Below are 23,883 nucleotides of genomic sequence, written 5' to 3'. Positions count from 1 at the left end.
AGAAACGGGAGACGTCACGGTGTAACATTTATCCATCAGAGCTTCCTGTGAGGGAAAGTTTCCAACATGACGTTCCAGTAAATTCAGACTCGTTGTTCCGGTCTGCGTTGAATAGAAAGAAGTCTGATTCCAACATCGCCACGATCATTTACACCAGACATGTCCAAAGTGAGGCCGCGGGCCAATCACGGCCCGGTCAGGTTTTATCGGCCCACAGCTTCCGCCTTCAAATGGATTATTTACTTGCGCCAGCACTGTCAATCAAAAGATGACTTTCTGAATGAACCTGTGTGAAAGACCAGAGCAAGTTTCATATGTTTTCAACATAAATGTTAACAAACAACATTTCATCACCCAAAATAAGTTGTGTTTACAATGCAGCTGAGGTGAAGATATTTATCAGCTTCATGGAGGTTTGAGGTTTTCCAGACAGCTCGTTCTTCATGTGATCGGACTCTCTACAGGTCAAAGAATCGTTTACATTTTGTTCCATGTTCACGAGAAGAAATGACAAGTGTCATTGCAAATGGAAGTGTTTTGTTGAACAGTACAGTGAATGATCTGAACTTGTATCGCGCTTTATCACCTTACAGTTGGTTTGTCTGAAACGTTTACGGTTCAAAAGGTGTGCGGAGGGACCGTTGGATCAAATCTGACAATTTTGAGAAAAGCTTGGACGCCCTGATTTACACAAACAGACCTCGTAAAACAAGAACATTTGATTTGATTTGATAAAACTGGTTCTAGTTCTAATAATCTGTCTTTTCACGTGTTACAGTCTATTGTGTCCCCATAGAAACACTGTTTGCACACTGAAAACATACATCAGTAAAAAAACAAAGGTTTTACTGATTGACAGTTTGTTGTTGTCTGGATTGTTCATCTCCTTCTCTCCTCTCCCACTTCTATCTTCATCTTTATTAATATATCTAACGAAGACACCGTGCTGTTCTTTGTTGAAGAGCTCAGTTTCCTGTCTTCTCTCCCTCAGCGTTTCCCTCCTGGTTCTGGACTCCTGACTTCTGGAACAAAAAGGACTCGTTCATGCGGTCGCATCGAAAACTCTCCGAGAACTTATTCTGTAATGTTGGAGAAGCACCTGAACTAAGATAAAAATGTGGATCTAATTCAACAGTGAGGGTATGTTCTGTTTTCTATCCAATAATCAATTCTCTGCTGTTCTGATGGAGATGAGGAGGATGATGAGGAGGAGGATGATGAGGATGATGATGATGAGGATGAAGATGATGAGGAAGAGGATGATGATGATAAAAATGACAAGGATGATGAAGATGATGATGAGGATAATGAAGGACGATGAGGAGTATGATGAGGATGGTGGTGGAGCTGCAGGGTTCAGGGAGGATGTCATGTCATGTTGACTTGTTATCATGTCATGTTGACATGTCATGTTTACTTGTTGTCATGTTGACTTGTCATGTTGACTTGTTGTCATGTTGACTTGTCATGTTGCCATGTTGACTTGTCATGTTCTCATGTTGTCATGTTGTCATGTTGACTTGTTATGTTGTCATGTTCTCATGTTGTCTTGTCATGTTGTCATGTCATGTTGACTTGTTGTCATGTTGTCTTGACACGTCATGTTGACATGTTGTCATGTCATGTTGACATGTCATGTTGTCTTGTCATGTTGTCATGTCATGTTGCCATGTTGTCTTGTCATGTTGTCATGTTGTCTTGTCATGTTGTCATGTTGTCTTGTCATGTTGTCTTGTCATGTTCTCATGTTGCCATGTTGTCTTGTCATGTTGTCTTGTCATGTTCTCATGTTGCCATGTTGTCTTGACATGTCATGCCATGTCATGTTGACATGTTTTCATGTCATGTTGACATGTTATGTTGTCATGTTGTCATGTCATGTTCTCATGTTGTTTTGTCATGTACTCAATGTCATGTTGTATTGTCATGTTCTCAATGCCATGTTGTCTTGTCATGTTCTCATGTTGTCTTGTCATGTTCTCATGTTGTTTTGTCATGTACTCAATGCCATGTTGTCTTGTCATGTTCTCATGTTGTCTTGTCATGTCTTGCCATGTTGTCTTGTCATGTTCTCATGTTGTCTTGTCATGTCTTGCCATGTTCTCATCTTGTCATGTTCTCATGTTGTCTTGTCATGTTGTCTTGTCATGTTCTCATGTTGTCTTGTCATGTCTTGCCATGTTCTCATCTTGTCATGTTCTCAATGCCATGTTGTCTTGTCATGTTCTCATGTTGTCTTGTCATGTTCTCATGTTGTTTTGTCATGTCTTGCCATGTTCTCATCTTGCTATGTTGTCTTGTCATGTTCTCATGTTGTCTTGTCATGTCTTGCCATGTTCTCATCTTGCTATGTTGTCTTGTCATGTTCTCATGTTGTCTTGTCATGTCTTGTCATGTTCTCATGTTGTCTTGTCATGTCTTGCCATGTTCTCATCTTGTCATGTTCTCATGTTGTCTTGTCATGTCTTGTCATGTTGTCTTGTTCTCATGTTGTCTTGTCATGTTCTCATGTTGTTTTGTCATGTCTTGCCATGTTCTCATGTTGTTTTGTCATGTCTTGCCATGTTCTCATGTTGTTTTGTCATGTCTTGTCATGTTCTCATGTTGTTTTGTCATGTCTTGCCATGTTCTCATGTTGTTTTGTCATGTCTTGCCATGTTCTCATGTTGTTTTGTCATGTCTTGCCATGTTCTCATGTTGTTTTGTCATGTCTTGTCATGTTCTCATGTTGTTTTGTCATGTCTTGCCATGTTCTCATGTTGTTTTGTCATGTCTTGCCATGTTCTCATGTTGTTTTGTCATGTCTTGTCATGTTCTCATGTTGTTTTGTCATGTTCTCATGTTTTGTCATGTCTTGCCATGTTCTCATCTTGTCATGTTGTCTTGTCATGTTCTCATGTTGTCGTATGGTTGTTGTTGTTGTTCACCTGTCAATGTCAGAGGGCTTAAAGGATGTTGAGCAGCTCAGAGAAGATGAACAGCTGTTGAACAGAGTCACAGTCATGTGATCTGTTTAAACAGACATGGAGTAAAATACAGAAGTTTGTCCTTTTGTAGTTTTTGTGACATGATGATCTGTTTACCGAAGAAGTGAAAGATCTCCGTCACAGAGGAACAATCTGATGATCGGTGCTTCACTCTTCTGTACGTTTAATGAAGCAGAAATAACTGCCTCGTCCCGAGAGACAGACTCCGAAAATAATTAGTGTCGAGGAAGAGAAGGAACAGCTGACGGAGGAGGAAGAAAGATGCTGAGTCAGCTGCAGCTCAGGAAGGTTCAATGTGTGGTCAGTACTTCCTGTTTACCTGGTCAGGTACCGATGCTCAGTAACATGGACCTCTGTCCATAACAATCAAACACCAGGTCTCAGCTGCATCACCACACGTATGTCCACATCACCACACGTATGTCTGCGTCTGCATCACTACATGTATGTCCACGTCACTACACGTATGTCCACGTCTGCATCATTACACGTATGTCCACATCACCACACGTATGTCTGCGTCTGCATCACTACATGTATGTCCACGTCACTACACGTATGTCCACGTCTGCATCATTACACGTATGTCCACATCACCACACGTATGTCTGCGTCTGCATCACTACATGTATGTCCACGTCACCACACATATGTCCACGTCTGCATCATTACACGTATGTCCACGTCACCACACATATGTCCACGTCTGCATCATTACACGTATGTCCACGTCACCACACATATGTCCACGTCTGCATCACTACATGTATGTCCACGTCACCACACATATGTCCACGTCTGCATCATTACACGTATGTCCACGTCACTACACGTATGTCTGCGTCTGCATCACTACACGTATGTCCACGTCACCACACGTATGTCTGCGTCTGCATCACTACACGTATGTCCACGTCACCACACGTATGTCTGCGTCACTACACGTGTGTCTGCGTCTGCATCACTACACGTATGTCTGCGTCACTACACGTGTGTCCGTGTCAGATTCCTGCTGTCAGCAGTGAGTCAGCTGCTGGTTGTTCAGGTGGAAACTCGTCCTCAGCAGGATGCAGCGGGTCGTGTAGCGGGTCAGCACCGACCTGCTGGCGTGTGAGGAACCGGTTTGTTTGTCAGAGTCTTTATAAAGAGCAGCGAGTCGGCAGCAGCAGCAGTGATGCTTCACCTCTTCATCCATCTTCATCTTCATCACAGACACGCAGCATGAGGAGAGGATGATGTCATGTCTGAGGTCCTCACCGTCGACGCCATCCTGTTCGGGCTGCTGGTGTTCTCTGGCATCCTGGGAAACATCCTGGTCATCCATGTGGTGAGGCACATGCATGTGATCTGAGTGTTGTGAGTCCTCAGTGTGTGTTGTGTCCTCTGCGTTGTGTGTCATCTGTGTTGTGTGTCCTCTGTGTTGTGTGTCCACTGTGCTGCGTCCTCTGTGTTGTATGTCCTCTGTGTTTTGTGTCCTGTGTTGTGTCCTCAGTGTATTGTGTGTCCTTTATGTTGTGTCCTCTATGTTGTGTGTCCTGTGTTGTGTCCTTGGTGTTTTGTGTGCTCTGTGTTGTGTCCTCTGTGTTGTGTGTCCTCAGTGTGTTGTGTGTCCTCTGTGTTGTGTCCTCTGTGTTGTGTGTCCTCAGTGTGTGTCTGTGTGTCTCCAGGTGTTACAGTCGTCCCTGGAGAGTGTCCCCCGCCGGCTGCCCCCCTGTGACATCATCCTGGTCCACCTGTCTCTGGCCAACCTGCTGACGTCTCTGTTCCGCACGGTGCCGATCTTCGTGTCGGACCTGGGGCTGGACGTGTCTCTGTCCCCCGGGTGGTGCCGTGTCTTCATGCTGCTGTGGGTGTGGTGGAGGGCGGTGGGCTGCTGGGTGACTCTGGCTCTCAGCACGTTCCACTGCACCACCCTCAGACGGCAGCACGTGGCCTTCGGGCCGCTGGCCCTGCAGAGGGAGAGGCGGAGGGTGTGGGTGGTGCTGGGGGTGGTGTGGGGGGCCAACCTGGCCTTCTCCATCCCGGCGCTGGTGTACAGCACCCACGTCCACAGCAACGCCACGGTGGAGCTGATGGTGATCAGCTGCACCACGCGCCCTTTGCTGGGCTGCATCTGGGAGTTCCCCTCCACCCAGCAGGGCTCCGCCTTCGCCTCCACCTCTCTGGCTCTGAACGAGGTTCTGCCGCTGGTGCTGATGGTCGGCACCAACCTGGCCACGCTGCACGCTCTGGCCAAGCACATCCGGGCGGTGACGTCCGGGGTGGAGTCGGGGGGTGGGGGCGGGGAGCTGGACAAACACGTGTCCACGGAGCGTAAAGCGGCTCACGTCATCATGTCCCTGGTGTCCCTCTTCGTGGTCTGCTGGGCCCTGCAGGTCGCCGCGGTAACGTACTACAACCACAACAGGGGGCACCACGCCGAGGGGCTCCTGACCGTCGCACACTTCTCCGCTTCCCTGTTCGTGGGCTTCAGCCCCCTGGTGGTGGCTCTGGGACACGGCAAGCTGAGGAGGAAGATCAGGAGCACGATGCTGGCCTGGAATAAGAGACGTCCCACAGAGGACACGAAGGACGGACGGACGTCCCCGAAGACTAAAGCAAAGAAAGCTACAGGAAGAGTGTTTGTTGTTCAAAAAGAGATGAAGAGGGAGAAAATTTAAGCAAACAAAAAAATGACTGCTTAAACACTTCTCTGAAAAATGTCCGTCCATCATCCATCTGAACTTCAAAGTATTATTTCAGTTTCTATTGGAGAGAATCAACATTTACTGTCTGTCACTGTTTCTTCGTCTCTCTGGTGCAGTTTGTTTGTTCTGTCAGATTTATTTGGGTTTTATCATATTATTTACAACATGATTTCTAACAAAAAGTCTTCTCCTGTAAAATGTGGCACAAATAGAGAATTGGAGAAAATCGTTTTTCTGTTCAGCTTTATCTGTTTTTTTACGGCTCCACAAACATCCAGATGTAAACAGCTGTCTGGTTATTTCATGACGTTCCACCGACACGATTCAACCACAACAACACGTCCAATTTCAGCTTCAGTACAATTGAGATGAATCAGTTTGGACAGTTTGAGATTGAAATGAAGAAGAAAGAATCACGAACACAATAAATGAAAGTCAGCATCACTTTAACTCCATCAGAAGAACATCTCCACCTGCAGCTGTTTGGAGGAGGAGACCGATGACAGTTCATGATGATCGATCATCTCCAGAGCTTCAGTGACTCAGCGTGGACTTCATGCAGGCGCGCAGCCGGCGGTGTCCGACGGCCAGGACAGCCGGAGACATGGCGATGAAGATGATGTTGGCGAAGCGAGCGATGACCAGGAGGAACTCCGCCGAGGAGCCGCGGTTGTAGTTGAAGTAGTTGACGGAGATGATGCTGGTTCCCCAGGAGACGATGAAGAGCGTGATGAGGGCGAGGATCACCTGCAGCATCACACCGGGTGAAGAGGACAACATCACAGACGCACATTCAGGGAGCTCCTTCACCCTCCTCTTCCTCACCTTGGCCGCTCGTCTCTCCGCCGGCACCCGTTTGACCACCGGAGCGTCCCGACCGGAGATGCGCACCCGGCCGTGGGTGTAGAGGGTGTAGAGGGAGCTCAGGTTGGTGAGCACCATCAGGATGATGGGGATGGTCTCATGGATCACCATGGAGGTGGTGGCGTACACCAGACCGCTGTAGCTGCTGGGGAAGTTCCACACGCAGCCCAGCAGGGGGCGCGTCGTACTGCTCACCAGCATCAGGGTCTGAGGGGGGGGAGAAAGAGGAAGGCAAGGGGGTGAGGAGGAGGAAGAGGACGGAGGGGGGCGGTAAATGGTCTGTACTGGTATAGTTTTATCACCTTTCAGTCTCAAAGCGCTTTTACATGTTTTTCCATTCACACACTAATGAGACAGATCACCATGCAAGGTGCTGCCATCAGGAGAACATTCACACACTGATGGTTCACCATCAGGAGAACATTCACGCACTGATGGTTCACCATCAGGAGAACATTCACGCACTGATGGTTCACCATCTGGAGAACATTCACGCACTGATGGTTCACCATCGGGAGAACGTTCACGCACCGATGGTTCAACATCGGGAGAACGTTCACGCACCGATGGTTCAACATCGGGAGAACGTTCACGCACCGATGGTTCAACATCGGGAGAACGTTCACGCACCGATGGTTCACCATCGGGAGAACGTTCACGCACCGATGGTTCACCATCGGGAGAACGTTCACGCACCGATGGTTCAACATCGGGAGAACGTTCACGCACCGATGGTTCAACATCGGGAGAACGTTCACGCACCGATGGTTCAACATCGGGAGAACGTTCACGCACCGATGGTTCAACATCGGGAGAGAACCGATGGTTCACGCACCGATGGTTCACCATCGGGAGAACGTTCACGCACCGGGTTCAGAACGTTCACGCACCGATGGTTCACGCACCGATGGTTCACCATCGGGAGAACGTTCACGCACCGATGGTTCAACATCGGGAGAACGTTCACGCACCGATGGTTCACCATCGGGAGAACGTTCACGCACCGATGGTTCAACATCGGGAGAACGTTCACGCACCGATGGTTCACCATCGGGAGAACGTTCACGCACCGATGGTTCACCATCGGGAGAACGTTCACGCACCGATGGTTCAACATCGGGAGAACGTTCACGCACCGATGGTTCACCATCGGTGTATAATGATTAAAAGAGGAAATCTACTTCTGACACGATCTCTTTAAACTGACTTTATTATAGATGAAATATTTGATATTGTTTTATATCCAGAATGATTCGGCAGAAAATCTAGAAATTCAGAAAAATGAAATTCTCCAGAAAGGAGAAAGTTCGTTGAACATGCTGAACTCAGGTCTGTGGGAGCAGCACATACATGTGCTTCTAACCACGTATGTTCCAAACTCATTTGTGGTTAAATTCATAAATAATCTCTAAAACTGCACCAATGTTTGGATGTTTACTTTCAGTCTCTGGTTCCGTTTGTTTGTATGAAAAATCGAATTAGTTAATTGATGAAAGATGAAGTCTGCATGTAGTTTGGATGATTGTTGTATCAGAGATGATTCATCGGTCAATAAATACTCATTTAAATCTCACTAATGAGTCACGACGAAAGCAAGTTTGTGTGCAAATTGATTTTCCTACTTTAGTGAAATAAGAGAAAGTGAGCAGCGTTGCAGTAGAGCGAGCTCGGTGCCGCCGGTCGGTGCCGCCGATCGGCTCGGTCGGTGCCGCCGGTCGGTGCCGCCGGTCGGCTCACCTCGGTGCTGTTGGCGTCCCCGCTGGTGGAGAAGATGTGAGCGGGGATGGAGTAGCCCAGGTTGAGCAGCCAGATGAGGCCCAGACTCAGCAGCAGGTTCGCGGGAGCGCCGCGGGGTCCCGGGAGGCCGCCGCTCGGGGCCACGCGGCGCAGAGTCTGCAGGTGGAAGGCGCTGAGGAGCAGCGTGGACCACACGTTGACGGACCGCAGCCAGACCCAGACCCCCATCAGAACCTGGCACCAGCCTTTGGACGAGTACAGCTGTGGAGCAGACAGACAGGTGGACAGATGTGTTCAGAGACGCCGTGTCGATGATGACGTCACAACGAAGCCGGAGAGGAGCGTCCTCACCTGCAGCCCGGTGTCCGAGACCACGAGCAGCGTGTTCCTCATCACGGACACCAGCAGGTTGGACAGCGCCATGTTGACGATGACGATGTCCGAGTTGTGTCTCCCGCCGCGGCCTATGATCACGCTCTTACCGACGACCCCCACCACGGTGGCGTTACCCAGAATGCCTAGCATCACCAGGAGGATGGAGAAGGCGGTTTGAGCCGGGGACACAGAGACACGGAGTCCCATCCCCACCAGCTCGGAGCTGTCCTCCTGCTCCGTGGACCCGTCCATCATCACACAGGGAACCAGAACCAGGGCTGCAACAGCTGATTAAACTCTGACGGCGTCCTCCATCTTCAGTCTAAGATAAATCAGCTTCTGTCCTCCAACATGTTGGACACCAGGTGAAGAGGACCGTCCTGAACAGGATGCAGAAGACCATCCCACCTCGGACTGATCCAGCTCAGTGGGACGGCCGAAGAAAGCTCAGCGTTGGGACCTCAGGGAGCTGCTGGAGCTCCTTAATGAAGCTCAAGAGATTAATCAGCTCCTCCATCAAATGTGCTTCCTCAGCAGCTTTGGTCCAGGAGGGAGAGGAGGATGGAGAGGAGGAGGAGGGAGAGGGGGAGGAGGAGGAGAAGGAGGGAGAGGAGGATTTTTAGATTTTTTTTTTTTAGATTTGATACACTTTATTAATCCCCGAGGGGAAATGTCTTCACTACAGCAAGGGGGCCCTCAGGGGGGAGCTGCTGCAGCAGGCTGCCACTAGCGCGGCGCCAGGTAACCTGACCTGAGGTGCATGTTTTTGGATGATGGGAGGAAGCCGGAGAACCCGGAGAGAACCCACGCAAGCACAGGGAGAACGTGCAAACTCCGCACAGAAAGGCCCAGGACCGGATTCGAACCCGGAACCTTTTTTGCTGTGAGGCGACAGTGCTAACCACTGCACCACCGTGCCGCCCAGGAGAAGGGAGAGTAGGAGGAGGGAGAGGGAGAGTAGGAGGAGGAAGAGGAGGACGGAGAGGAGGAGGGAGAGGAGGAGGAGGGAGAGTAGGAGGAGGAGGGAGAGGGAGAGGAGGAGGAGGGAGAGTAGGAGGAGGAGGGAGAGGAGGGAGAGGAGGAAGAGGAGGACGGAGAGGAGGAGGGAGAGGAGGAGGAGGGAGAGTAGGAGGAGGAGGGAGAGGGAGAGGGAGGGAGAGGGAGAGGAGGAGGGAGAGGAAGAGGAGGAGGAGGGAGAGAAGGAGGAGGAGGAGGAGGGAGAGGGAGAGGAGGAGGAGGAGGGAGAGGAGGAGGAGGGAGAGTAGGAGGAGGAGGGAGAGGAGGAAGAGGAGGACGGAGAGGAGGAGGAGAGGAGGAGGAGGGAGAGGGAGGGAGAGGGAGAGAGAGGGAGGGAGGAGGAAGAGGAGGGAGGAGGGAGAGTAGGAGGAGGAGGGAGAGGGAGAGGAGGAAGAGGAGGACGGAGAGGAGGAGGGAGAGGAGGAGGAGGGAGAGTAGGAGGAGGAGGGAGAGGGAGGGAGAGGAGGAGGAGGAGGGAGAGGGAGAGGAGGAGGAGGGAGAGGAGGAAGAGGAGGAGAGAGGGAGGGGGAGGAGGAGGAGGAGGGAGAGGAGGGGGAGGAGAGGAGAAGGGAGAGGAGGAGGAGGGAGAGAAGGAGGGAGAGGGAGGAGGAGGAAGAGGAGGAGGGAGAGGAGGAGGGGAGGGAGAGGAGGAGGAGGAGGGAGAGGAAGAGGAGGAGGGAGAGGGAGAGGAGGAAGAGGAGGAGGAGAAGGAGGGAGAGGAGGAAGAGGAGGAGGAGGGGGAGGAGGAGGGAGAGGAGGAGGAGCAGGGAGAGGAGGAGGAGCAGGGAGAGGAAGAGGAGGAGGGAGAGGAGGAGAGAAGGAGGGGGAGGAGGGAGAGGAGAAAGAGGAGGAGGCAGAGGAGGAGAGGGGGAGGAGGGAGAGGGAGGGAGAGGAGGAGGAGGAGGAGAGGAGGAGGGAGAGGAGGAGGAGGAGGGAGAGGGGGAGAGGAGGGAGAGGGAAGGAGAGGAGGAGGAGGAGGGAGAGAAGGAGGGAGAGGGAGGAGGAGGAGGAAGAGGGGAAGAGGAGGAGGAGGGAGAGAGAGGGAGAGGAGGAGGAGGAGGGAGAGGAGGAGGGAGAGAAGGAGGGAGAGGGAGGAGGAGGAGGGAGAGGGGGAGGAGGAGGGAGAGGGAAGGAGAGGAGGAGGAGGAGGGAGAGGGAGGAGGAGGAGGAAGAGGGGAAGAGGAGGAGGGGGAGGAGGAGGAGGGAGAGAGGAAGCATCCGGTCCTTTTGGAGGTGAACAAAAAGACCTCACAGCTCTTTAATTTCCTGCTTTGACTTGAGGTCACATGAGGACAATAAAACCCAAAGAAATCCTCCTGACAGAAAAGTCCGATGAGCTGAACGACGCTTTAACTAACGACAGGAATGTGACGTCATTACAAACTGGGTCAGGAAAAGAAAAAAGAGTTCACAAACTGCTGTTCATCCAGTGAAGGATTTCAGTTTGTGGAGACGGTTTAGTTGGTTTAGTTTCACTCATGAAACATCCTAAATGAAACATCCCGTTTTACTTCAGGGACATGGCAGAATTATGATAACGGAATAATCTTCATCTTACCGGTTCAGATCAACAACTGTTGTGTCTGAAAGAATAAACTTTATAATTTAATACAAAATCTGACTGCTTGCTCTTTTAATAACATAATTTACTGTTACATTTAATATAAAAAAACAACTTCCTTTTGGTATTTAATAACTAATCAGATACTTTAAAACTCAAGTCAGACTACTTTAACTTTTACTAAAGTCATTTTCTGGTCAAATATCTACTTTTATTCCAATGTGGCCTTCGTGTACTTTATACACAGAGAGTGACTTTACCAGCAACCCCCTCCCTTTCATTTATTAACATTAAAAACACAAACATATTTATTGATATGTCTATCACTATTACAGAATAGATCAGGCTGAACATTATTTCAAAGTAACTAAGTATATGCTATAGGAATAACCAGAGTTCACTGTATGTATGTTAAGTACTCGTACTCGAAGTGAGACCAGCAACACTTCATTTTAACATCAGAGGAGGTTAAACACGAACTTTAATGTTCCGGTTAAAGTTCACAGATGTTCTCAGAGAATCACATTTAATCTAATATGACCTCCTCATGACTTCTTTATGTCACATGACTGGATGACATAAAGTTTTCCATTTACTCCCTTTATCAGATGTGATGACGGCCTACAGCCGCTAGATGGCCTCATCAACAGCCAAATAAAACACCAGAGGACAAAATAAGGTATTTATTTAATTTATTGATATACATTTATAAAATGTAATGTTTTTTTGTTTATAGAAAAAAACCCATTTCTTATAATTTTTCCAGAGGAATGTCTGACCAGACAAAACTGTAAATATTCAGTAGCATTACATTCAAAATGTAAAACTATATATACCGTACATATATGAGCACAAAATACAGACGGGACAGAATCAGGATCACAGACGGGGTTCAGTCTGATGTGAGGATGAGGATGAGGATGAGGAGGAGAAAACCAAATGCAACCGTCATCACGTCCTCTGACATCAGTCCGAACACGTTCTTTTGATGAAACCCTACAATGGAAATGATTCTGCACTGATGCTGCAGTGAAACACAGGTTTGTTCTATTCGTCCATAAATTAGAACGACATTAATGAGATTCAGAGAAAAGTGTTTGCTGATTAGAAAAACTCGAGCTGCAGTCCTCTAAAGTTCAGTAAAAGCTTCTTCGGCTTCACACGGATGTTTTAATGAATGCATCTAATAATGTTCAGTCTGACATCATAAAAGTGAAACAGTGAGCAGGAAACCTGAGTGGAGACGAGCTGAGGACGTCTTCACTGATCCGAATAATGAGGTGGAACCTCGTCAGGCTGCTGTGGTTCAGCTCTTCATGTCACACTCAACACGCTTGTGCTTTATTAAACCTCAGATTTTATTTCGGGCAAAATAAGCAGAAGTCAGAAACCACAATCATTTACAGGTTGAAGGATGTCAAACTAGTGACGACCGATTCCACGTTTTAGTAACACATCTTTACTAGTTTACTGATCTGGTCTGATGGAGGTTATCTGGATCCTCCTGGTGGACTGATGGTCGTGCTTCAGCAGATGGTCTTTCATTATAATTACAGGACAGAAGAAGAGTTGATTATTCAGGTGTCGTTTCCACCATTGTTCAGCTGGAGTTATAAGATGATGTCTTTTATGTCACTATGGTTCATTTAAAGATGAATATTTGAAATAATATTCAGTCCTGCAGAAGTTATCTCGTGCGTACAGAATTTAAATGCTGGATTCTTTTGCTGGAGCTGCCTGATGGTTGTTAAATCAGAACAGACGGATAAATTACAGCTCCTGTAATGAAGCTGCAGGAACAAAAGAAGCGCACGTGGTATTTAACCTGCGGGAGTCCTGGCGGTGCAGCAGATCCCGTCTCCTCGGCCGGAGCTGTAGAGCGGAGACACGCACACTCGGCCGCTCGGCGACAGGCGGGTCAACCGAGTGGACCAGGCGCTGGCCGGCAGGTAGAAGGAGGTCTGGGAGGGGGAGCTGTGGGAGTCTCCGGTCTCCCAGCTGACCCAGAAGCCTTTCAGCCCTTCCTGATGGGACCGCCATGCTGCCTGCACCTCATCCACCTGTCGCTCCACCGGGGACAGCTGGAGGTCAACGAGGGCAGGAGGAGCTGCTGCAGGAAGAACACACGAGGACATTTCAGCTTCCTGCTGACGTGAAGAACGATTCATAAAAGTCAAAATGTCCCGTGTGACTACAGAGATGATGTTTTTAACCACACGACGGAACAGCTGCTCAAACATGAACCCGGAGTGTGACACGCACCCTGCTGAGTGCAGACCCTCACAGACATGGCGGCCTCCGATCCGTCCACATGCAAAGCGCTGACTGTCACCAGGTACTGCGTGTCCGGCTCCAGGTCCGTCAGCAGCGTGGAGTTCATCTGCCGGGGTGACGTCACCGAGCGGACGAGTCCGCCGGGAAGAACTCCGTACTCCACCTTGTACCGCTGGACACGCGACCGCTGCAGCGGACCCCAACTCACACGGATCTGACGGGGGCCCAAGTCAGACAGGGACACCACTGCTGGACTCAGGACATCTGCAAGGGGGGGGCAGGTGAGAGGAAGAGGAGAGGAACAGGGGAGGAACAGGGGAGGCAGGTGAGAGGAAGAGGAGAGGAAGAGGAGAGGAAGAGGGGAGGACGAGGGGAGGAACAGGGGAGGCAGGTGAGAGGAAGACCAGCAGGATCAAAGTGATTTGTGATGGTGGTGAAGCTCGTCCTCACCGGACAGCGTGGTGAAGTCGACGGACAGCGTGGGGAACAATCCTCGGTTGGACTCCGGCCGGAGGGACGCTGAGTAGGTGGTGTCGGGCTGCAGGTCAGTTAGCTCCACCTGGCTGGAGGCCGCTGACAGAGCGCGTCTGATCTCAGGGTCGGTTCTCCAGATGGACCTGTACCAGAACTCATAGAACCCGTCTGCGCTCAGAACAGGACGCCACCGCAGCACGGCACTGTGGGACGTCAGATGGACAACACGCAGACGTTCTGCACGGATAATTCCTGCAGGGACGAAGACAGACAGAGGAGGATGGAGACAGACAGACAGAGACAGACAGAGACAGAGGAGGACAGAGAGATGTTAACACTCGAGGGAAGAAGAAGAGGATAATCTCTTCTTGTCTTACAGTAATGTCCTCCATGAAGATGCTGCTGCTTCCAACACACATACTGATAATGGCGTCCCTCAGGTCCTCAGTGATGATGTCCATGTTGTCGATGTCCACAGAGTACAGGTGGGACTCCAGAGGAGGCGTCACCGCTCGCCGCAGCACATGGTAGTTTCCATGGACCGTGGACACGGCCAACACGAACACGCCCCGCTCCTTCAGCTTGGACATCCGCCACTCCACGTCTCCCGGCTGCACTCCATCCGTCAGCCACAGCAGGATCTTCGGCACCTCCTCCTCCTCCTCCAGGAGCTGCTGGGCCACCCTCAGCGCCGCCTCCGTGTTGGTGTCTCCCTGCAGCTGGCGGACGCTCCGCAGGGCTCTCTGCAGACTTTCCTGACTGCTGTGGACGTCCAGGCCGAACTCCAGGTGAGGCTCGGTGCCCACCTGCAGCAGCCCCACCCGGACATGCCCGCGGCCCAAAGAAAAGAGGCGGAGCAACTCGGAGGTGAAGACCAGCAGGCGGGAGAACTCGTAGTTCGCTACACTTCCTGAAGAGTCCAGCAGAAGGAGGATTTCTCCTTCACAGCAGTTCAACACTGAAGAACAGGAGGAGAAACAGGAAGTTCACTTCAGTGTGTGGTCTTCAGGGAGAGATCAAATTAGATTTCTTTCTTTTACCACCTCCCTGATATAAATAATAATGTGCTGACTTCCTGTGATAATAATCCTGCTGTACCTCAGAATTATTTGAATTATAATCTTTTTACATACACATCCATTTTATTGAACTTAGAGAAGCATCACGGGGCTCAAAGTGATAAAAAGAGTCTAAAGTGATGAATGTTTCCAGAACAAACCGTCTGTGACTGAAATACAGAACAAAGAACACATCTGCTGTCAGAATAAGACATTTACATGCTTTAAATCACATTCATCCAACACTAAAACAAAGTTCAGTCTCTCAGCTGGAAGTGGAGAAAACTCATTGAACATGTTCCTCATTCATCATAAGACCACATTTCCCACAAACTCCGTCACTTCCTGTTTGTTGTGATGGTGGGCGGAGAGGGGGCGGAGCCTTGCTGTACTGTAATACTTTCAGCAGAGCTTCTGTTGAAGAGAGTTTTTGTGAATTTTGCATTGATTATTGTGATCATTTCTGGGAGGGGCTGACTTATCGTCTGGAACACTGATCAGAACCTCTGGTTTCTGATGTTTAGTTTGTTACTCACTCTGTTAGCCACGCCCACCTCACCTGCCCAGTCTGCTCACCTGCAGCTGCTCCTCCCGTCAGCCTATCATCTACTCCCAGTCTCCCACCATGAGGCTGCCGGCTCAGCTTTCTTCCTCTGAGTATCTTTCCATTGTTTTCTGTGTTTGACGTTTGACATTCTGAAGTCGTTCTGTCCTTTCGGACATTAAGTGGAGGTACAGACGTGTTTTTAATTTAATAAAAATGTTCATAAAACCTGGAGACTTCTGAGCTCTCTACGTTACATCCTCAAAGATATGAACTGTTAGCAGTGAAGAATCTTCCCATCATGATTATATTAATACCACTCAGATAAAAGCAGCCTTGATCGGAGAATATTGTTCCAATGAAACTCATCAGTTCTACAAACACCTTCCTGCATGTGTCCACTGGATGTGGTGTCTCTGAGACAGACAACACAGAGACAAGGAGACGAGGACACAGAGACAATGTGTGTGTGGATCATGTGTGTGTGTGTGTGTTTAATGTGTGTGTGTGTGGATCATGTGTCTCACTGCAGCCCAGATGAGTGAACCATGACTTCTTCCTGGAGTTCAAAGATCAGACTTTAGACCGTCGGCTGCTTGAATGTTTTCAGATTGCAGGCAGAAAAACAAACACAGATGAATGAATGAGTGAAAGAATGAATGAGTGAATGAATGAGTGAGTGAATGAGTGAAAGAATGAGTGAGTGAATGAATGAGTGAATGAGTGAAAGAATGAGTGAGTGAATGAATGAGTGAAAGAATGAGTGAGTGAGTGAGTGAATGAATGAGTGAGTGAATGAGTGAATGAGTGAGTGAATGAGTGAAAGAATGAGTTAGTGAATGAGTGAATGAATGAGTGAGTGAATGAGTGAATGAATGAATGAGCGAATGAGTGAAAGAATGAGTGAGTGAATGAGTGAAAGAATGAGTGAGTGAGTGAATGAGTGAATGAAAGAAGAGCTCTTGTCCCGGCGGTTTAATCAGGATCTCCAACGCAGATAATATTTACTTTAATTATCTGAGACCACCTGTGAGGACGTCGGATCTTCTACGTCTCCATGAACAACTGACTCCCATCAGGAAGACACAGATCAGCCCGTACTCCACTTTCACTCCTCCGAGGACACACTGGGGGACAGTTTGTCTCTCACTGTGTCTCCGCCTCATCTGATGGGTATCTGTTAAACCTGTCAGTAGATTTATTCACCTTCTTTCTTGATATCGTATCTAGGCTTTAAACATGAAGCCGTCTGTCCAAATAGAACGTAACGTCTTCGGGTTCCTTCTCGTTTCTGCAGAAAGTGACGTGTAAAGATGAGTTCGTGGTTTTACGTGTTTCACAGAGAACTAAGTGCAGGTCAACAGGAAGTAAGAACTGCCTGCAATCTCCACTGGTTGCCTGGCAACCCCTCAGAGTCAGGAAGTAGTCTGGCACATGAGTCACGGTTCTAAAGGGCAAACTGTTCTTTGGTGTTTCAGAATAAACAAACGAGCTGTAACATGTTTGTTGTTGAGCTCTGAGACGGTACAGTAGCAGCAGGGTTGTTTTAGCTGTTCAGCCTGTTCCCTCTCTTTTTGTGCTAAGCTACGCTAACCACCTGCTTTAGTTACCACTCAAACTTTTATATCCAACTCTCAAGAAAGTGAGTAATTACATTTCATAAAAGGTTGAACTGTTCCTTTAAGACCTGCTGGTTTTATTTTGTATTTTCAAAATCATTGACGACATGTCTCATTTGATAGTTTGCTTTGTGACCTCAGACCGGATATAAAAGTGTTCGTAGCTTCAGGTCTGTAAAATGGTTCTGATCCAGAATTGTCTTCAGCTGCAATACCAGCGAGTGCCACTAGAGGTCGGCTCCAAAAAGCCTCCGGCTCCATAGACTCCCATTCAACTTCTCTCATCAAATCCAAACTCAATCAAGTTTCATGGAGGTTCAGTTTTAAGGCAGTTACACACTGCTGATGTGTTTAAGAGCGAACCAGAGCTGAAACACTGTTTAAACTAGTTCCAGTCCAGTTTGGTGTCTTAATACAGGAAACATGACATTTTCCACAGCTGTCCATGTTTACTATACTCTAATAATTTGTTTCATTGGAAGTCACATAAGCAACTTCAGCCCAGCTCCAGCTGCACCGCCTGTTTTTCCAAATTAAATATTAGAAGAAAAAAAAACCTGAGTTTAGCAGGAGAGGAGAAAGTTCTGTTCAGATCCTTTAACATGGTGTTAAAATATTCCATTATACGTAAAGGACCTGCACTTAAAAGCCTTATTATGCATAAACATCACAGTGTTATGAGCAAATGTACTTTAAGTCTTTAAGAGAAATACCTCCTACCAGAATAATACATCACACCATATTATTATTATATTCATTATTATTGTTACTGAGGCATTAATATAGGTATTGAATTTTATTTATTTCATATACAGTTGGATAGTTTAATTTATTACACTGCATCAGAGATGTTCTTAACTTTGGTGTCAAATCTTTATCTGCTGAGTACATTACCTATCGCTGTCAGAGAAAAGGTTAAAGGTAAAATATTTAAGTGTGATAAAGTGGAAACATAAAGTGTACATATACTACTTAAAGCTGCATTGAACTCCTCCCACAGTGACATTATACTGTTATTGCTGGTAATCCTACAGATCATCACATCATAAACCTGAATTAAAAGTAGTGAAACCTGTTGGTGCCCGGAACCACCCGGTCCATGTGACAACATGTTGGGACCAGTTGAAAAGATCCAGTTCTGCTGAGCTTGTTGGTTTCAATGCGGTCCAACTTTAAAACTTTATTCTGAGGAGGAAACATTTCTGTTCTTTAAAAGGTTAAAACACGTTTTTATTTGTCCCCGGTGGTTTACCTTTCAGCCCAGACTCCGTTTGAAAAAAAAAATTTAAAAAAAAAAATCACATTTTCCTAAACTGAATCAGTAGAATAAGATTCGAACTTTCCAGCTTGTGCATTATGTCTGTGTGCAGTTCGTGTTCCATTCGGGCACATACCTGCAGCTCCTACCTGTACGTAGCCTGTGTCATCCACTCACCTGTGGCAGGTACAGCCGTCTGCACGCTGCTCTGCTGCAGCGTCGTCCACAGAAAAATCAAGCAAAGGGAAAAGTTCTTCATACCTTTTAAAGCAACAATAAAAAAAATTAAAAAATAAATAAATCATAAAGTGGATTAAAAACAGCGCAGGTAGGTGAAACAACCGACACTGGATCTTTGTACACCGGCTGCCATCGCTCCGCTGCCGTTCACGGACCGTCCGGAGTTAAATGACTCAGCTGTTTTATAGTCTGATAGTTTCTCTCCATTAAACACCTGCGTCACGTGTCCTTCTTATGCAGGAGCAGTTTAATGTGACATCAGTCCTCTTGCAGTCCTCTGATCGGTGACTGATAGTTACTGTGTAGTCCGGATCACTCCTCCTCCTCCTCTTCTTCCTCCTCTTCTTCTTCCTCCTCCTCCTCCTGCAGAACAGGAGAGTCACTTTACCTTTTTATGTGGACTTTGCTCTCTGTGGATTATTTCCTGCGTCCTCCTGCACTATAATTTCTCCAGTCCAGAGTTAATCTCATTTCGCTGTATAAACAGATATACATACACCCCCCCCCCCTCTCTGTGACGACTGGCCAGGTTAGGAGACAGCTGGAGAGACTCCACCAGTGCAAGGCTGCAGGACCTGCGCCGTCCAGCTGGCTGAGGTCCTACAACACCTCTTCAACCTGAGCCTGAAGCAGGAGGAAGTCCCGGTGTTGTGGAAGACGTCCTGCCTGGTTCCTGTCCCCAAGAAGACGACTCCATCTGGCCTCAACGACTACCGACCGGTTGCCCTCACATCTCATGTGATGAAGGTGCTGGAGAGGCTGGTCTTGGCCCACCTCAGGCCGCTGGTGAAATCTTCTCTGGACCTTCTGCAATTTGTGTACCAGCCTCATGTGGGAGTGGACGACGCCATCATCTACCTGCTGCAACGAGCTCAGTCTCACCTGGATGGAACCGGTGAATCTGTGAGAATCACTTTCTTTGATTTCTCCAGTGCATTCAACACCATCCAACCACTGCTGCTGAGTGAGAAGCTGCGGGTGGTGGGGGGGTGGTGGAGGTGGACACGTCCACCGTCTCCTGGATCAATGACTACCTGACAGGCAGACCACAGTTTGTCCGTCTGGGCAGTGTGCTGTCTGATACGGTGGTCAGTGGTACTGGAGCTCCACAGGGAACTGTTCCGTCTCCTTCATGTTCACCTTCTACACAACTGACTTCCAGAACAACTCAGAGTCAAGACATCTGCAGAAGTTCTCTGATGACTCTGCAGTGGTAGGATGTATAAGGGATGGACGGGAGGAGGAGTCAGTGGACGGTGTATAAGGGATGGACGGGAGGAGGAGTACAGGGCAGTAGTGGAGGACTTTGTGGAGTGGGCGGGAAGGAATCACCTCCTCCTGAACGTGGCCAAGACCAGAGAGATGGTGGTCGACTTCAGGAGGAAGACGACGGCTCCACAACCGCTGAGAGTTCTGGGAGAGGAGGTGGACATGGTGGAGGAGTACAAGTACCTGGTGTCTCCATGACAACAGACTGAACTGGAAGACCAACATCAACGCTGTCTACAAGAAGGGGATGAGTCGACTCTTTTCTTGAGGAAACTTCGATCCTTCAATGTGTGCAGCGAGATGTTGGAGATGTTCTACCATCTGTTGTGGCCAGTGAACTGTACTTCGCTGTGGTCTGCTGGGGGAGGTAGGAGGGGGGCAGCATTGGAGCCGGTGACACCAACAGACTTAACAAACTGGTTAAGAAGGCCGGCTCCATCATCGGCTACAAACTGGACAGCCTGGAAAAGGTGGTGGAGAGGAGGACGCTGAACAAACTATTATCCATATTGGATAATCCTGTCCACCCTCTCCACCTGCTGCAGGGACAGAGGAGGACGTTCTCTAAAAGATTCCTCCAGCTGCTGTCACAAGGACAGATACAGGAGATCATTCCAGATACAGGAGATCATTCCAGATACAGGAGATCATTCCAGACACAGGAGATCATTCCTGATACAGGAGATCATTCCAGACACAGGAGATCATTCCTGATACAGGAGATCATTCCAGATACAGGAGATCATTCCTGATACAGGAGATCATTCCAGATACAGGATACCTGATACAGGGAGATCACTCCTGATACAGGAGATCATTCCTGATACAGGAGATCATTCCTGATACAGGAGATCATTCCTGATACAGGAGATCATTACTGATACAGGAGATCATTCCAGATACAGGAGATCATTCCTGATACAGGAGATCATTCCTAATACAGGAGATCACTCCTGATACAGGAGATCATTCCTGATACAGGAGATCATTCCTGATACAGGAGATCATTCCTGATACAGGAGATCATTCCAGATACAGGAGATCATTCCAGATACAGGAGATCATTCCTGATACAGGAGATCATTCCTGATACAGGAGATCATTCCAGATACAGGAGATCATTCCTGATACAGGAGATCATTCCTGATACAGGAGATTTGGATTTTGGATTTCATACACTTTATTAATCCCCGAGGGGAAATTTCTTCACTACAGCAGCGGGGCTCTCAGGGGAGATGCTGCAGCAGGCTGCCACTAGGCGGCGCCAGGTAACCTGACCTGAGGTGCATGTTTTTGGATGATGGGAGGAAGCCGGAGAACCCAGAGAGAACACAGGAGATCATTCCTGATACAGGAGATCATTCCAGATACAGGAGATCAGATACAGGAGATCATTCTGATACAGGAGATCATTCCAGATTGCAGGAGATCATTCCTGCCGACCGCAATAAGACTGTACAATAACTCACCTCTGGCAAAATCCATCACATAACAATAACACTGTTGACTGTGTTTCTTGGTTGTTTGTATATAATATATATAGATATATACTGTACTGTATATACTGTGCATTTTATATTTTATATTTTTTACTGCTATTTTATTGCTTTTCTATTATTCTATTATTATCTTGTTGCTTCCTGTATGCTGCTGCAGCGAAAAAAAATTGCCCCTCTGGGATTAATAAAGTAACTACTTAACCTAACCTAACCTAACCTAACCTAACCTAACCTAACCTAACCCTAACCTAACCTAACCTAACCTAACCTAACCTAACCTAACATCGGCCATCATCACCATGTTAAAGTCAGTGTGGCCCTCAGGAGCCCTCGGGAGCCTCCAGGAGCCCACCAGATCTCCTCATAACGGAACCAGCAGTGAATGTCAACTGTGTCTGCAACAAAAATCCTCCCATTAGTTTTGTGTGTAGATAATGTTGTGCTGCAGGATTTCCTTTGTTTCTTGGTGAAAACACTTGAACCTGAACTGTTTTAGTTTGATTAACTTAAAGTTTGTTCACGTATTCAATGACTATTTAATGAATATAAAATACTTGTTGGTCTCCAAATGATGCATGTGGTGATTTTTTTGAAAATTATTTTCTTTGCATTCTAGCACAGAGTTTAATGAGAAGCTTGCAATCAAATGGGATGTCTGTCCAATAAATATATAGCCGGTTAGCTTAGCTTAGCACAAAGATGATAAACTGTGGTTTGTGTACCAGTGGAGGTACATGAGTCTCTGAGAGGTCCAACAACAGCAGCTCTCTCTCAACAAAATATCGTCATATAGTTTTATTACTGACACTCAGTGTTGTGGGTTTTGTTTTGATCTTTGCAGCTCTTTCTGTAATTTAAAAGCAAAGTTTCTTTTTTCTATTTAAAATTGATTAAATTTCATTTCCATAATTATGTGTTTAATAAGTGAGACATTAGTTTCTGCTGTAGCTCGTGTGTCTGTGTTCACGCTCCTAACTGTTAATCTATAAGGCTGCCATCTATGCATGTAAATGAAGACACATCCAATTAACAATAGAAGCACTTCATTGTCAGCGTCAGGACGTCAGTGTTGATGTGAACGCAGCAGGAAGGTGTGCAATTAAATATGTTGTATTAGCAACGTGGTGACGAGCTGTGATTCACTTCAGATTAACATGCTTTCAGCTCTCTGAACAACTCTGTTCTTTATCATAGTGATCAGTGATGGTGAACTGTTCTTTATCTCAGTGATGGTGAATTCTGTTATTTATCTCAGTGATAGTGAACTCTGTTCTTTATCTCAGTGATGGTGAACTCTGTTCTTTATCACAGTGATCAGTGATGGTGAACTCTGTTCTTTATCTCAATGATGGTGAACTCTGTTTTATATCAGTGATGGTGAACTCTGTTCTTTATCACAGTGATGGTGAATCCCCTGTTCTTTATCACAGTGATGGTAGAACTTGCTCCCACCAACAGTGATGGTGAACTCTGTTCCCATCACAGTGATAGTGAACTCTGTTCTTTATATCAGTGATCAGTGATGGTGAACTCTGTTCTTTATCTCAATGATGTAGAACTCTGTTCTTTATCTCAATGATGGTGAACCTTGCTCCTTATCAGTGATGGTGAACTCTGTTCTTTATCTCATAGTGATGGTGAACTCTTGTTCTTTATCTCAGTGATGGTGAACTCTGTTCTTTATCTTAATGATGGTGAACTCGTTTCATTCCAATGATGGTGAACTCTGTTCTTTATCAGTGATGGTGGTAACTTGTTCTTTACTTCTCCACAGTGATGGTGAACTCTGTTCTTATCACAGTGATGGTAGAACTCTGTTCTTTATGTCAATGATGGTGAACTCTGTTCTTTATCTCAGTGATGGTGAACTCGTTCTTTATCACAGTGATCAGTGATGGTGAACTCTGTTCTTTATCTCAATGATGGTGAACTCGTTCTTTACATCAGTGATGGTGAACTCTGTTCTTATCACAGTGATGGTGAACTTGTTCTTTATCACAGTGATGTGAACCTGTTCTTCTCCACAGTGATGTGAACTCTGTTCTTATCACAGTGATGGTGAACTCTGTTCTTTATCACAGTGATAGTGAACTCTGTTCTTTATATCAGTGATCAGTGATGGTGAACTCTGTTCTTTATCTCAATGATGGTGAACTCTGTTCTTTATCTCAATGATGGTGAACTCTGTTCTTTATATCAGTGATGGTGAACTCTGTTCTTTATCTCAGTGATGGTGAACTCTGTTCTTTATCTCAGTGATGGTGAACTCTGTTCTTTATCTTAATGATGGTGAACTCTGTTCTTTATCTCAATGATGGTGAACTCTGTTCTTTATCACAGTGATGGTGAACTCTGGGTTCTTTATCACAGTATGGTGAACTCTGTTCTTATCACAGTGATGGTGAACTCTGTTCTTTATG

The 23,883-nt window shown here is 47.3% G+C and overlaps 3 protein-coding genes across 4 annotated transcripts; 1 reads left to right on the top strand and 2 right to left on the bottom strand.

Moving 5' to 3' along the window:
* Window positions 1–1,054: 1,054 nt before the first annotated feature.
* ora4 (olfactory receptor class A related 4) lies at window positions 1,055–5,922 on the top strand. The gene is made up of 3 exons (XM_069687846.1): window positions 1,055–1,140; window positions 4,200–4,314; window positions 4,655–5,922. The coding sequence occupies exons 2-3, from the start codon at window positions 4,228–4,230 to the stop codon at window positions 5,645–5,647; spliced, it is 1,080 nt and encodes a 359-aa protein (XP_069543947.1). The 5' UTR covers window positions 1,055–1,140; window positions 4,200–4,227; the 3' UTR covers window positions 5,648–5,922.
* Window positions 5,923–6,208: 286 nt separating this feature from the next.
* LOC138614400 (olfactory receptor class A-like protein 4) lies at window positions 6,209–8,902 on the bottom strand. Its single transcript, XM_069687845.1, has 4 exons — window positions 8,627–8,902; window positions 8,276–8,536; window positions 6,500–6,745; window positions 6,209–6,421 (listed from the first exon to the last, which is right to left on the bottom strand). Exons 1-4 carry the CDS (start codon window positions 8,900–8,902, stop codon window positions 6,209–6,211), a joined length of 996 nt encoding a protein of 331 aa, XP_069543946.1.
* A 3,001-nt stretch (window positions 8,903–11,903) lies between these two features.
* LOC138614399 (von Willebrand factor A domain-containing protein 1-like) lies at window positions 11,904–18,953 on the bottom strand. Of its 2 annotated transcripts, none has more exons than XM_069687843.1 (5): window positions 18,633–18,953; window positions 14,398–14,934; window positions 13,953–14,228; window positions 13,491–13,766; window positions 11,904–13,338 (listed from the first exon to the last, which is right to left on the bottom strand). In XM_069687843.1, the coding sequence occupies exons 1-5, from the start codon at window positions 18,712–18,714 to the stop codon at window positions 13,049–13,051; spliced, it is 1,461 nt and encodes a 486-aa protein (XP_069543944.1). In that variant the 5' UTR covers window positions 18,715–18,953; the 3' UTR covers window positions 11,904–13,048. The 2 variants fall into 2 exon arrangements, with proteins under 2 accessions (XP_069543944.1, XP_069543945.1); XM_069687844.1 differs by having other exon boundaries at window positions 11,904–13,335.
* Window positions 18,954–23,883: the final 4,930 nt, after the last annotated feature.

The sequence above is a fragment of the Brachyistius frenatus genome, unplaced genomic scaffold (assembly GCF_029030835.1).
Source record: "Brachyistius frenatus isolate BFR_SWC_R1_liver_20210118 unplaced genomic scaffold, ASM2903083v1 Contig_495, whole genome shotgun sequence".
Taxonomy (NCBI): Eukaryota; Metazoa; Chordata; class Actinopteri; family Embiotocidae; genus Brachyistius; species Brachyistius frenatus.
This window is presented reverse-complemented; position numbering and strand designations above follow the sequence as displayed.

Excerpts from the sequence above, each read along its gene's own strand:
- ora4 (XM_069687846.1), top strand. The coding sequence starts at position 4,228 with ATGTCTGAGGTCCTCACCGTCGACGCCATCCTGTTCGGGCTGCTGGTG. Across the intron at positions 4,315-4,654 it reads ACATCCTGGTCATCCATGTG|GTGTTACAGTCGTCCCTGGA; the intron begins GTGAGGCACATG and ends GTGTGTCTCCAG.
- LOC138614400 (XM_069687845.1), bottom strand. The coding sequence starts at position 8,902 with ATGGACGGGTCCACGGAGCAGGAGGACAGCTCCGAGCTGGTGGGGATG. Across the intron at positions 8,537-8,626 it reads TCTCGGACACCGGGCTGCAG|CTGTACTCGTCCAAAGGCTG; the intron begins GTGAGGACGCTC and ends TCTGCTCCACAG. Across the intron at positions 6,422-6,499 it reads CGGAGAGACGAGCGGCCAAG|GTGATCCTCGCCCTCATCAC; the intron begins GTGAGGAAGAGG and ends GTGATGCTGCAG.
- LOC138614399 (XM_069687843.1), bottom strand. The coding sequence starts at position 18,714 with ATGAAGAACTTTTCCCTTTGCTTGATTTTTCTGTGGACGACGCTGCAG. Across the intron at positions 14,229-14,397 it reads CCTGAGGGACGCCATTATCA|GAATTATCCGTGCAGAACGT; the intron begins GTATGTGTGTTG and ends TCGTCCCTGCAG. Across the intron at positions 13,767-13,952 it reads CGACTTCACCACGCTGTCCG|ATGTCCTGAGTCCAGCAGTG; the intron begins GTGAGGACGAGC and ends CCCCCCTTGCAG.